The sequence below is a fragment of the Monodelphis domestica genome, chromosome 2 (assembly GCF_027887165.1).
Source record: "Monodelphis domestica isolate mMonDom1 chromosome 2, mMonDom1.pri, whole genome shotgun sequence".
NCBI classification, from domain to species: Eukaryota; Metazoa; Chordata; class Mammalia; order Didelphimorphia; family Didelphidae; genus Monodelphis; species Monodelphis domestica.
The window spans coordinates 105,452,567-105,467,030 of NC_077228.1; the positions used below are offsets into that span (position 1 = coordinate 105,452,567).

At 38.0% G+C, this 14,464-nt stretch overlaps 1 protein-coding gene across 2 annotated transcripts in view; it reads right to left on the reverse strand.

Moving 5' to 3' along the window:
• Positions 1 to 2,459: 2,459 nt before the first annotated feature.
• Positions 2,460 to 14,464, reverse strand: part of KDM5B (lysine demethylase 5B) — a 72,793-nt gene continuing 60,788 nt past the window's right edge. For both annotated transcript variants that reach the window (XM_007481160.3, XM_001364144.4), the window contains 7 exons: positions 11,451 to 11,630; positions 10,155 to 10,313; positions 8,291 to 8,776; positions 6,824 to 6,935; positions 6,221 to 6,375; positions 4,003 to 4,323; positions 2,460 to 3,447 (listed from right to left, as the gene is read on the reverse strand). In XM_007481160.3, the coding sequence (XP_007481222.1) occupies positions 3,310 to 3,447; positions 4,003 to 4,323; positions 6,221 to 6,375; positions 6,824 to 6,935; positions 8,291 to 8,776; positions 10,155 to 10,313; positions 11,451 to 11,630 (1,551 nt within the window). In that variant the 3' untranslated portion in view covers positions 2,460 to 3,309. The remainder of the gene's footprint in view (positions 3,448 to 4,002; positions 4,324 to 6,220; positions 6,376 to 6,823; positions 6,936 to 8,290; positions 8,777 to 10,154; positions 10,314 to 11,450; positions 11,631 to 14,464) is intronic.

Here is a 14,464-nt window from a genome sequence, read left to right on the forward strand (position 1 = left end):
GTAAAAGGACTTCACTGACTAGATCAAGAAGAAAAAAAGAAAAACTATTTCAGTGACAGGAATTAGAGCAGCCTAGAGCTAGTGACCACTACACACCCAGGGCATAATCTATTCTGCTGAAACTACACAGGAATGACTCACAGTTGGAGTCTCATTGCTGCCCCTAATCTTCCAAAAAATCAATTATGGGGCATATATCTTGTCTTGGATTCCTTAAGCTACATGACAAATATAGGCTAGACCAGAGACTAACTCAAAACACATGTATCATATATATAAAACTATATTGTTAGAAGTGTCTATATTGTTTATATGTTTAAATATTGTTATTCTTGTATACTTCTGGAGGTAGAACAGAGATCTTCAGTAACTAGCGATTTATGTGCACTGGGGGTTAAATATAAAAGAGCCTTGGAAAAATAGTTTGTCATCATTGTTGCCTTGTATATAGTTGATGTTCACTAAACATCTGCATGATAGGCATACTAAGTCCCATTCAACTGTAATAACATTCAAATGTTTTGATTTGATTATCAAAGTGATAATTTCACTGTTCATATGCAATTGAAAAGAGTAAAAAAATCTGAGACCTCTCAGCCAGCTAAAGTGAGGTTTAACCTCTGAATATTGGAATCTTCCAGTCCAAACAGGAAAACAAGTGGGCAAACCCCTGACCAATGCTATATACAGGGAGTTTCTGGCTGGGAACTTAAATCTCAACAATGAGTAGAAACCACTTACCAGTACAGTCTCGGGTATAATAGATGAAACCAGCCTTGCTTAAAGAACTCTCCCAGAGATGTATTGCAAGAATGGAGTTAAAAGATCTAATAAGTGCTACAGGAACACACAATATTTCATAGAAGAACTTGGATGAGGTTCATGGATTTAAAACTACAAGGGCTCTTGAGATCATTAATTCAATGTACAGATAGGGAAACTGGAAGTCAAGGAAGCAAAAAGATGGACCCAGGATTCAAACCCAGGTCCTCTGAGTCCATAGCATTTTCCCTCAAAGCCAAGTCTCAGGTCCCTTCTATAATGGATAGGGAGAATTCTATTCTAAAACAGGTGCCATGTGAGCAGGAGTTCAAATTTTGCCTCTGGTGCATAATATGAATGTCTGTGATCTTATTAAGTGACTGAATCTATTTAAGCCTTAGTGTGCTCAATTGTAAAATGGGGGGGGGGGGGGGGGGGGTTGCCTAGATAATGTCCCCATCTCACTCCAAAACTGTGATCCTATGATTTTCTAATTTGAATAGTAAAACTAACCACCTCAGAGCTTCTATGCAGACATCCCAGGTGGCTCTTTGCCTTAGTGCCCCAAAATCTTTCTTCTCATTAAAACATCCCTAATGGAATGAGAGAATATTCACTGCTCAGAGCCTTTTGATAGTCAAGAACCCATTAAGCCCATGGTTCTGGCTGCAGAATCCTCTTGGCTTTGGAGTCGTTAGCAACTTCATTGATAGCTGACATTCTGACTAAGAGACAGACATTTTCAAACCATGGGAATTTGAGAGCCAAACCACATACTATTTTAGATGGTGCTGTTGACCAGGTTCCTTCTAAACCCAGGACCCCCAAACAAGGAAAGACATCACAGGAACTGCATCAAAACTGCAGACAACTACGAGTTGTTCATAAAGAGATTTAATTATTTAAATTGCATGAGGGGGCTAGTACAATTTAATCTCCACTACATCAAAACTGCTAGGGTGTTTTTGTTTTTTGAAAACCCACTAGTTCTAACCCTCCCTCAGATTTATGGCTGAAAAATGAGAAAATAAGCAAGAGAGCTTATTCTGTGTGTTAGTGTTCACCACTGTAAAACAGACCCTTTAAAAGAGGGGAATAATGATCTTTATGAGGTAAAGGAGTTCCTACTCCCCATCACCCTCACCCCAGGACAGGTAATCTGAACTGAGGGTGAGGAAGAAAAACAAATGGGAAGGCAACTGCTCCAACCTTTTAAGTGCTTAACCCCATGGAAATTAAACTCTTCTTTGATGCTCACTTCTCTAGGTCTGTGAGGAAGAAACCCCTTTGGATTGTGTACTGACATCTGATCCTTAAGATTCTAGTTTTTGTCTTCACTTTAGTAAATACAATGGAAAAAAATTCATCAAATTGGACCAAGCTGCAGATTAGGCATGGTTTTCAACATTCTGAGAAAGCCTATAAACATTATGGCCTTCAAGAACAGATTGTGTTCCCTGTAGAGTATGAGACATGTTGTTGGGGGGGGGAGGGGGGGGTTGGGAGCCCCCACACCACGCAACAATAGAGCAGAAGGCAGGGGACAGCACACCAGAAGAAATCCATCTCTAGCCCCTGCAAGTTGGAGCTTATTTTACAGCAGCCTAACCGGGCAAAAGCAAGGGAAGCTGAGGGGAAAAAAAAGGTTAAGAGAAGCTGCTTTACTAAGGGCTCTGAATAATCAAGATTTACTAATATATCATAACCAAGGATTTATTCCACAATATAAACTGCAACAGTTGATACAAGCTACCCCCCTCCCCAGGAGAAAAAAAAAGAAAGAAAAGAAAAAGCCAAAATACAGCTGTGGCAATTACTTACAGAGCTGTCTCCCTTCTACATCACTAGTCCATCAGTGACACTAGAGCCTAAAACGTCTGCATCCCAAACATCAACCCAATGCTAAAGCACCAACACACTTTTCAGAACGTTTTTAATTCCAGCCACTGAAACCAGACATAGAAGTTATTGCTCAGATAAATAAACCTAATCTATGGGGAGGAGAAGAATGGGGAGAGGTGGGAGTTGAAGAGCAGAGCAAAACAAAAACAAAAACCCCAAAGTGAAAAACCAAAAGTTCCCCCCAAATGGTAACAGAGTAAACAGGAGAGATTCCTCAAAAGAGGATTTACTGGAATTTCTGGTGCCATTCTGGGCACTGAAGCCAAGCTGGACTCTTAAGCCGGTAAATCCCAGACAGAGGTATGACTTTAATGCTGTCCATGAAAAGGTGCAAGCTTCACTGCCTTCTAAATTGGTGGAAACCCCTGCAAAAAACAGTCAGCATTTCAGACCTCAACAACCACAAACAGCTCTTAAGGGAAAAATACAAAAAGTGTCAAAAAAAATTTTTTTGTTAGTTTTTTCTTTTTTTTCTTTTTTTTTTTCAAACAGTTCTGGAAAAATGATCCCATGAAGAATAGAAATAGCACCGTTTACAGGCTGGCTCTAATACCAGTCCTGTAGCTTTGCTGAGAAATTGCAGAAATCTTCTCGGAGTCCTGAATTACATAAGTGGGGGATTTGTTTTTGTATTGTTTTGTTTTTTTACTTTCGGTTCGGTGCGTCCTTCACAGTACAGCGCACACAGATGTAGTCTTCCTTCTCTGCCATCTCTGGAGAAACACCAACACAGACCTGATGAAACCACTGATTGCAGCTGCCATCACACTGGACCCAGTCCACCTAGTTACAAAGAGCAGGGAGATGGGATTTTCAGAGGGGAAAATGAGTTTCAAAACTGGGCGGGGCCAGCGGGCCATTTTTAGGAGATCTAGACTGTTTCTAACTAACCCGACAATATCCCGCCACTGGGATTTCTGGCACAACCGTTAAGCCAGACGTACTGTAGCTGGACCACTAGCCAGAACCACCAAGTCAAAGCCATTCTTCAAGTGGTGATTGCTTTGGGGTTAAGACAGCACTTCCCTCTGGTGTGTAAGCATTAAAAAAGCAATACGACAGCATCCCTCCCACCTTCTGAGCACCTGGATGGTGAAAGCTGGAAGAGGAGGCAAGAAAAGGAAAAAGGAAGAGTGAGAGTTTCTTCGAGAAAAAAGGGAGGAGACCCAGTTAACGATGGTAAGAGCAGAGAAATCAGTAGGGGTAGGGAGGAGCCATCGACTTCGATCAGCTCAAAGCAGATAAGCAGAAGAGAGAGAGACCCAGCGAGGTCTAGCTTACAGGGTTTCTGAGTTAGGGGGTAGGTAGCACGTCCTCTATGGCCCAAACCTCACTGACCTCATCTCCTTCTGGCTGTAGGCAGCTCACAGCAGGGCAGATGGCATCTTCATCCTCAGAGTCCTCTTGTTCCGAATAGGATGTATCTGAGGGCAGGGACTGAGTTTCAGTGGGACGGGCCAGGTCATAGCTCCGTTCTCTCTCTTGCTTGAGATTGTTCATGTCCTTGGAGTGGCTCAGTTTGATTTTCTTCTTTTTAGGGGTCCGCGTTTTTTTAATTCGTTCCCGTAGCTCGATAGACGAGCCCTCTCTTTCCAATCGTCTCTTTAATTTTCTTTCAAGATTTCCAATTCCATCTCGCTTCCCTCGGCAGCATTCATTCTGGAAAAATGTGAAGTCAAGGTAAGCTTTAACAATTTCACAACTAATTCCCTTCCCTTTGATAGTTGTACTAAAACAAAACAAACTATTATGGCTAAAAAGAACATGTTTATTAGAAATCCACAAGTAAAACTCAAATCATTCTTAAAAACATTTTAACCTACATCATAATACATCACGGTAGTTTGTGTTGACCAGAGATGCTTAAGAAAACAACTAAATCAAAGGAAAAGATATCAGATCAAACAATTGTATTAAAATTCTCAAATAATCAAGAGACTACTATTAAAAAATGCCATCTTAAAAGTAGAACTGATAACTATTTTATGTTTAAATATGCACATTTATCCCTTCTTTAGACTACAGATGTTACAGCACAAGTCTATTTGATCCCTGTGTTTTCAATGATAGAGGAAATCTTTGGATAAGGAAACACTCTATACCAAAGCAACCTGCAACCTGCCACCTTCTCCAACTTCTCAGATTTGCCTAAAGTCATGAGATTTAATAGTTGAACCTCAAAAATCAAATCCCTTTGACAGAAAAAATATAATTTTGCATTTTAGCTCAATCATAATAGATTTCATGTCTAAAGATTTGAGGGGAAAATATTCTTATATAAATGAACAAACATGGTAGACACTTTTTAATATAAACTCCTTGGAACAACATCCAGGAATTGATGCAGAGCGAAAGGAGAACCAGGAGGACATTGTACACAGAGACTGATACATGTGGTACAATCTAATGTAATGAACTTCTCCATTAGTGGCAATGCAGTGATCCTGAACAACTTGGAGGAATCTAAGAGAAAAACCACTATCCACATCCAGAGGAAACACTGTGGGAGTAAAAACACTGAAGAAAAACAACTGCTTGAATACATGGGTTGAAGGGACATGATTGGGGATGTAGACTCTAAATGATCATCCTATTGCAAACAACAACATGGAAATAGGTTCTGATCAAGGACACAAGTAATACCCAATGAAATTGTGTCGGCTGCGGAAAGGGTGGGTGAAGGGGAGGGAGGGAAATAAAGTGATTATTGTAACCAAATAAATAAATTAGGAATTTTAAAAAATTTTGAAAAATATATAAACTCCCTTATTCTAAGTATATTCAAATAAATATTTGTTAATTTTGTACTTGGATCTCCAATCTCTCCCAGGCTCCATCCTCTATTCTCTACTAATCTCTCGAGATCACCATATTGGTGTCCATTCTAACAAGTATTCCTTTTTACTTGGAAGCTCTATAGGGGATGGGGTTAAAATTGACTATAATATATACAACTGAAAGGAACATCTCTCTTCTACAAAGTTGTAGAGTATATAGAAAAGGCAACTTCATTTGAATAAGCCCTCTAGAAAAATGGTCTAGCCCAGGGGTTCTTAATCTAGGGTCTATGGACAGAATATTAGGCCTGTAAACTGGGGAGAAAAAAAACCCTCGATTACAACTAAGCTCTAGTTAAAATATACTATTTCTCTAATTGCTTAAAAACGTTAATCTCAGTATGGGTCTCTGAGTAGATTCAAGATGAACTAGGAAAATGGAAAACAAGTTCACATTAACTATATCCACCCATGAATGGGTTATATATCTTTTTCAAGTTATAAAGACACACACACACTATTCAGGCATAGACAGTTAGAAGATGGGTTCCAAGCCACAGTGAGTCAATGGTAGAAGCAGGAGCTAGACCCCCATAATTGACATCTTAAGTCCTGAGCTGGCTCCAAACAATATTCCTGGCCTTCACCTTATAGCCCAACTCCCGATTCAGGGAAATCCTTCTCCTGGTAACTCTACTACTAGTTACAATAAGGGTGAATGATAGAGTCTATCCCTCCCACCCACCCCCCATCTTCAGTCCAAAGAACCCGATACCTGCCTTCTCACTGGTGAGTCCAACAGGTGAACCTCGGTCAGGATGCTGAGTTGGGCTGGGCTTGGTGAGTAAAGTCTGGTAGATTTCCTGAATCTCGGGCAGAGACACCTGGAGTAACTGGGCTTCTGTTAGCAGTTCATCCACGTCAGAATTGATACCTATAAAAGATCAGAACAAATAAATCTCTTATCTTATTTAGTCTTAATTTTTCCTCTAAAACTGACTGTTCCTTCATAAAAGACTAGATGTTATAGATTCACAGTAATCCTTTAATACAAGGAAGCTGGTACTCCCAGACCTGCAAAACTAGAACTAATAAAGAAGCCAGGCTATTAGAAGATACCAATCTCAGTTTGTAGAAATACCCCAGACATTTGGGAAATTAACCTTTCATTTTGGGAAGCACAGATCCAGTGTAGTTGTGATCAAAAATTAACCACTACAACATTCCAAAAAAGAATAAAAAGCCTCCCCTCCAACTCCTATGCATTTTTAAATGGACCAATAAACTTTATGACTCTAAAATGAAATAGGTAATGGCTTTTTAATTAGGTCACTGATTAATAGCAATATCCCAAACCCCAAAACGAACGGGAGTATACAAACCATGGAGGGGGATGCAACTTCGTCCAGTTGAAAAGGGAGAGTGTAAGTAGGAGGTTCTGTTGTCCCAGTCATGGGGCAGAGAAAAGGACATTGCACCAATTGTCTGTGAAACCTAATAGGAGGAAAACATTTTGTAACAAGACTTTCCTAGCATAGAAATAATTTCTTATAGGCCAGTGATGGGAGCTGAATCAGGCTGTCAAATTGACAAAAGGGAGCTACAATGGCTTGATTGCCCCCAAACTGACAGGCACTTATTACAATCATCTGACTCTTTGAATCTAATAAAATCTTAAGTAAATGGACTAATCACTAAAGGGATTAAGGCTTTAATCTTCCAGGCTTTACTGAAACCAGTTTTACATGACTACCTTGACAACAGTTATATTATCAAAACAAAGGGTCATTTTTCTTTAGGAGGCAAATTCAAATTAATGAACTCTTACTATGTATAAACTAATTTGCCACAATAATAGTTAAGGTTCACTGAGGGACATAATGAGCATAAGCTTAAACATTTTAAAGCATTTATCCTGAAGGAATCATAGCCAATGGCTTGGAATAAAAATAAATAGCTTCAAGGTCCCACAGTTACAATCTTTTTTACTTTTAAAAATGTAAACTCTTGGTCTATTCCCAAGGAATTAAAGAGAAATCCAGTGATCAGAGTGGTCAAGGGAAATAGTCAGGGAAAGGACACAAACTCATCTTTGACCAAATGACTGGAGAAAACTGTAAAGTTTTAACTGGCAAGAAATTGGAATAGTCCACCTTCAGAGTTTCCTTTTAAATCTAATATTTTTATTAGGAATATAATGTATTTATATGTATGTATAGGAATGTAATAGGAAAGAAAACACCTTCCTATCCCAAGTGACAGTGTGCTTTCAGCAAAATGCCATCAGACAGCATCAAATGTTATGCCTTTGTTCTCAGATAAATGGATGAGAGACAATAGCACCAATATGTATTTTTGTCTTTAAGGGATGGTTCACTGGGGGAGGGGAAAAAGGGAGGGATAAGAAAGAAATTCTGGAAATGTGTAAAAATCTATTTGAAAAAAAGAATGAAATATAGCAGAAGCTTCTTTCCATTGTACTTGAAGAAGCTAGTTGCAAGGAAGTATAAAGTCTAGAAATTACTTTAAAATAACAAATACTGCATAAACAGTAAAAGTATATAGACAAATGGAGTTCTATGCAAACTAATTTACTATTCAATAGTGGAAAACTTGACACTACTCTAAGTAAAGAGAAGAGTCATCAATCTGTTGAAGACTAGAATGTGCATTATAGAAGCAGATGAATCCACAGCAACATGGATGAACAAATGCTTCAGAACAGAATCAAAAAAATTTCTCTGAAGGCAGTAATGGCACATTGGGAACACACAATGTATAAGTAATACCAAAGATGATGCTCCATTAGTTGGAGGAGCCAGATTTTGAAAACCCAAGTTTGAGCCTACCTTATTTGTCTCTGGCACCTGGCCTGCTGAGGCCTGCCATCTGCTGTACAACAGTCCTGACCCCACTTGGTCTAGTACCAATTTTAGGCTCCCTGAAGAAAGCATCTGCTGTGCTCTATGCTGCCAGTTCACGGTTCTTTCAATCATATATCGAAGAGCATCTCCTTCAGGAAGGCGAACACGGATGCGCTGAAGGGAGGCCAAAAGGGGTAGAATTTTCTCTAATGGGGGCTTCTCAGATCTCTGACAGTAGGGACAGAGCCAGACGCGGGGACCTTGCAAAATACTGGGCACAGCCACACAGCCCGTGTGGAAGGCATCTCGGCAGAGTTCACACTGAATCATAGGTGCAGCTGGGGCTTTCTGACATAAACAGATTTTGATCTCCAAGTCTTGGTTGGGTGACAGAAGTTTCCCTTCATTGGCTGCTCTCAGGGACTGCAAGGCTTCCATTTCCTTAAGTCGGGCTTCACCAAGTGTTGCCATCTGCAAGGAGATTACAACTTAAGTTTTAAAGTAACTGCAGGAAGATCCCTGCTCCCCAAACCCCTACCCTACCAGCAAACATCTGATGATCTTGGGAGACTTCTATTTTGTTACTTCTCAAAAATTTATTTCCTTTGATTTCTCCCCTTCTAAAAATCTCCAAATCCTCCAACATAACTTTCAAAAGTATATTTCTTTGTAATTTTTACCATAAACCAATACTAAGTTAATGGAAATTGCTAATATTTATAACTCATTATAAAATGTTAATTGTTATAAAGGTTTCATCTGTCCTATGTATCTATCTGTTTTAGATAGTGAGCTTTTAGGAAATCTAAAATCTAAATCTGTCACTTGCTCTAAGTGTCCTTATAATTTGTAGATAATGAAATGAATCTCTTAAAACATTTAAGTTAAATTAATTTTAACCAATTCTTTCTCCCATTCCTCACAATTCAAAAGCAGTAAAAATAAAGGAAGGTTGAAACTTGTTTTTCTCAGTACAAATTAACTTAGTGGCTAATTTGGTGCTTATGCTAAATTTCTTTTTTTGCCAACTTCTATAAAAATATTTCAATTCTCTCTGTATGACTTTCACACTTAAAGAGCTCCCAAATTATAGGAAAATCCCAACTGAGTAAATCCATTCCGTTGATTAAAAAAAACAAAACACTAAAACTTTGTGTTGCTGGCTAACCATCTCTCTGAGCCCTCAGTGCCCATTATGAGCTATGAAAAAACAGGTTTTCCTCTCTGCTTAGTGGTAGCTAACTTGACCTTCCAACTAAAATTGTTTCCAATCCCCAAAAGTCAGTATTTGTATATAACAACCCAGAAGATGACAACTATATTGCTTGAAAGAAGAAAAACATTTTAATTGAAATTTTTTAACTCTTCATGTCCTAGAAAATTGAAAATCTGATGTCAAAATGAAGATATAGCCTCTGGGGTCTATCTTCAGGATTATCCAGTACTCAGTTTACATACAGTAACCCTTCACAACATAAATTGGCACAGAGCACAAGATCCCAATGCCTGTAGCCACTCCTGAAACTAAGACAAACTATACACTATACACACAAAGTTGCCATGTTTTGCAATTGACAACAAAATTTGGAGACCATATCCATAACATGTTTTCCAAAAGTACCTTCCAAACACACTCTTCCTGCTACCAACAGCCCTATAGGAGATAAAAATCCTTTTGTGAAAAAGTGGAGAACTATGGGTGTGGGATGTCACCTTAAGATGTTAGACATGATGTTTGGTCAGTTGGTTTGGGGCAATATTTTGTTATGAGGAAAGGTCACTATTGAGTGGGAAGATTCAGAAATAAAAAGCAATAAATGGGTAAACTAGGTTAAGAAGAATTACATACTGCTGAAGCTGTCTCTTTACTTTCAGTCAAAGCTCTTTCAAGGTCACTCAGACTCTCCAGTCTTGTGTTTCTCTTCTTTCCGCTTGGAATTGGTTCCTTTAACTTTCTCTGCTTTCTCTTCAGCCCGACTGCACCCACATCACATCGGGGACAAAGAACCTAATATAAGCAACAACAACAACAACAAGAGGTTCCAAAATTCAACTATGATAAAGGAGACATAGAATGAAGCACAGAGTTAAAGGCCTAAATCTAGATTTGAGTTCTTATTGAAGGGTCTATGATCCACCAAAACATCTATGAGAAGATTTCAGGGATGGGCAGTAACCTTGGATGGGGAAAAAATTATGTCTTCATTTTTAATAACCTCTAATTCAATGACTTACAAAAACTTTATGATGAAAAAAAAGTCCATAATATGTTTCACCAGAGTGACCTCATGTCATCAGCTCCCCAGACCCCCCCCCCCCAAAATTGTTAAATGAGAGATAAGAAGCCCACTGGCTTTCTGGTCAGACAATATGTCTAAAAAGTATAATACCTGAAGACATTTTTCTAGGAGGTAGTCTAGGGCCAGTGACATGATTTAATGAAATTCATTAAAAGAATTACATTTTTATTAACTCATTAGTTAATAAAGGATAGTGGGCACTTGGGGAAAAAAAAAGCCTTCAATGTATCTGAATGAGGTAATTACAAAACTAAACGTTTCCTTTGCCTCCCCTGACAAAACACCCAACACCAAACCACTTTTAATAGTAAAAATAACACTTAATGAGCATGAGTACAAAGTCAAAATAACTTGATTGCAAGTCTCACCTATGTGCAAACCTGGGTAAGTTAAAAAAAACACAAAACACCCCAACTCTCAGTACCCATGGTAATTAACTCTATGAGATTGCACCAGCTGGAAAATAGTTTCCAGTTCCAACAGGCAAATGTAATCTCCTGACCAGGAATTTTCTATACAAATGAAATCAGTTTTGGACCATTTTCTGATTTTCTATAGAAGGTAGCACAAATATTACTAGAACAATGTCAAGCTGAAAATCTAATGACTAAAGGTCAGTTAGATTTATAGGTAAGAATAAAGTACTACCTTAGTCAAACTGTTATTCCAGACTTCGTTAGAAAGTTCATGTAAAATTATAATTTGTTAAGTAAATTCAACATCTCTACTAGAAAAAAGCAACTCAGGATACAGGATACAGGTCAGCAATGATAACTTTATCTTTGAATGAGAATACTTTCTTGAGTCAGGAGAAACCCAGCGTTGGCTAGTTTTAAGTATCTTACCTCCAAGAGGGAGTATGGAGAATTTTCCATCAAAAAGGTATTGGCTGCACATTCTTTCCAAGCCTGAACCTCAGCAACTAGGGACTCTAGTCTCGGCAAAGAATTCAGATGTACAGGGATTGATCGGCCTCGTGAAACCAGCTCCATTAGTGTTTCTAACACTGGCACTCTTCCTCCAGCCTAATATAATCAAGAAAATAACTGATATGAAAACACAAGAGTTTTACTCAAGAAGAATTTGGTTTTCAATTTATTATTCTGACTGGGAACAAACATGACCATTCAACAGTGAAACAGACTGGGACAAAGAAACTGAAAGCAAGAGACTGAATTGTAATAACAATTCTTTGAGAGATGGCTACCTAATTCCATAACTCTATGGGATTTTAAGAAATGGTCTGTATTTTATTTATTCAATTCCAACCCCATCTCTGCTCTTCTCCTAGTTGTTGTTGCTATTGAGTAATTTCAATCTATGTCACTTATCCTTCCCATCCCCCAATTTGAGGTCATCATGTTTGTTGTTCAGTTGTTTCAGGCATATCCAACTCTTTGTGTCTCTATTTGAGCTTTACTTGGCAAAGACAACAGAGTGATTTGTCATTTCCTTCTCCGGGTCATTTGACAGATGAGAAAACTGAGGCAAACAGGGTACTAGTAAGAGACTGAAATCAAATTTGAACTTGGGTCTCCCCAACTCCATGCCCAGTACCTTATCCACTTTGCTACCGTGCTATCCCCAGACCTCTTCGTATACTAAAATGAATAATTTAAACAGATATAACAGGAGATTAACTGAAGATATACAGATATAACAGGAGATATAACTGAAGCATTTAGTCTAATCTGTCTAGTGCAACAAATAACCTACGTTGAAAATAAAAATAAAAACTATTTTTATTGCTACACATTTTAGTCACATCCCTGAAAATAATGATTTAAGAGCAGTTTCCACCATCACCTGGGGCACACTATCAGACAATGTTTTTGCCTTAATTATCCTTGGAGAAATTGTTAGCCCATACTTATCCCATCCAGCAAATGTCCTCTGCATAAGAGAATTTGCCAATGCTTCACAGAATCTTTAGTATACTTTCTGAAAAGAAGCATTTTGCCATTAAACCTTAATAACAAGAAAGGTAATCTTGGCAAAAGAAAATACATGTGTGTACAGATTAGTCTCTACACACTGCACATATTTTCACACTTTTTCAATGTACTGATCATTTGTGTCGGTTTTGTCTTCAAAATATTAGACACAATGTTTTTTTGGAAAGGGAAGGGGAGATATACTGAATTTAATTATGATGGTATAAAAAACAGGAGACAGCAACAAAAAAATATTTTTTTGAGAGAAGCCCTATGAAATGTAATCATCATCCTCCCTCCCATCATTTGGCATTGTGTCCTCTCCAAATAACAAATCCAACTCAACTGAACACAACAGCTCCTTGTTTGTGTCACTAAAAAGCCTTCCATGAATGAAACTAATGACCTTAGGATAAGATTGTGCGTTTCCCTTTACACTAAGTCATTCACCCAGCCCCCAGTGATGAAAAATGTATTTTGCAATCAGAAAAACATTTTGGGTGACATCATAGAGAATTTGAACTGATGGCTAAAGGAACCTAGAAAAGAGCACATAGTGGTAATGTTTAGAGAGGGCTATCCTCACAAGAATCAAATATTCCTCAACAACTTCACATTTAATTTTTGCCATTCAAGGATTAACATGATGTTATTAGTAACTTCATTTTCACTTTGAAGTTGATAACCAGGAATATTCATGGCTATGAACAGTACAGGCAAGTTTATAGCCACAAAAAGGAAGAAAAGTTTTCATGAATCCAATCCAGAAAGTGCTAGAGTTACTACTCAAGTGTAAGATAAAGGGGAGAAATGGAAAAACAGCTAAGCTTGTGGGCCTCTTGGGCTTTGGACTACCCACAGTATCTCAGAGTGATGTCCAATCTAACTGTATCCGAGAGCCTCAGACTAGGAGGAGTTCTGAACACAAATTGGAGAACAATTTAATCGGAAAGCGAAAAGGCAAAATTATTAGAGATGGCAGGTTGTCTTTTTCCTTTTTGACTGTGGGACCAACCCAACACTTCCCATCCCATTCAGTGTAGCCTCTCCTCTCCCCAGCATTTTATGGGTTATTGCATGGTTATTGTGAGAAAAAATACATATTATAATTTATGTTTTATCATAAGAAACTTTATGCAGAAAGTCTACTTTTAATAATTTCAAACAAAAGATTAGTCTTTTGAAGGACCTGGGAACTAAATCGCTTTCCATTTATGGTTTTCACTTTTGTACCATTTACTAGAGTTACCGACACAGAAATTAAGAATTGTTATTCCCATTTTACTATCATAAAATAGACTACTTTTGAAAATATTATCATTCCCATTTTACAAATGATGAAACTAAGTTAGAGAATCACTGAGTTATTTATTAAATTTATTTAACTTATTAAATGTTGAACATGGGGAATGAACTCGTGTGTCTCTGGACTTCAAGCTCAGAGTTCTTCTTAGAAGAGGAGCTCAGGACTGTAGCTTATTTGGCAGAAGTCTTGAACCCACCTCTAATAGTTGTTTTCTAAGGCTTAGTCCCTTCAATTGAAAAACAAGAATAGAGATATACCTAACTCAGATATACTTGTTTAGAGAAAAGGTCCTTGATGAACTCTTAAGTTCATTTCAGCTATAATATTGTGAGGATTCCACATAGCATTTAGCTGGCAATGATGCTTTTTTATGCATACACATCTACAAACCATGCAAGGAGATGAACTGAAAAGTACAGATAACTTATCATTCTGATAGAGACAAAAAGCTTAAATTTGTGGCTATCCTTGCTCCAAGAGTATTCTAAGAAGGAAATTAGGAAGAGTTAACTATACACAGCTATTAGGTTTTTCCTCCCCTCAATTAAATGGACAAAATTCTGCTATATTATCTGTAATCAATCCTTCATCCAGATGTGAAGTATGCAAAAAACATGAT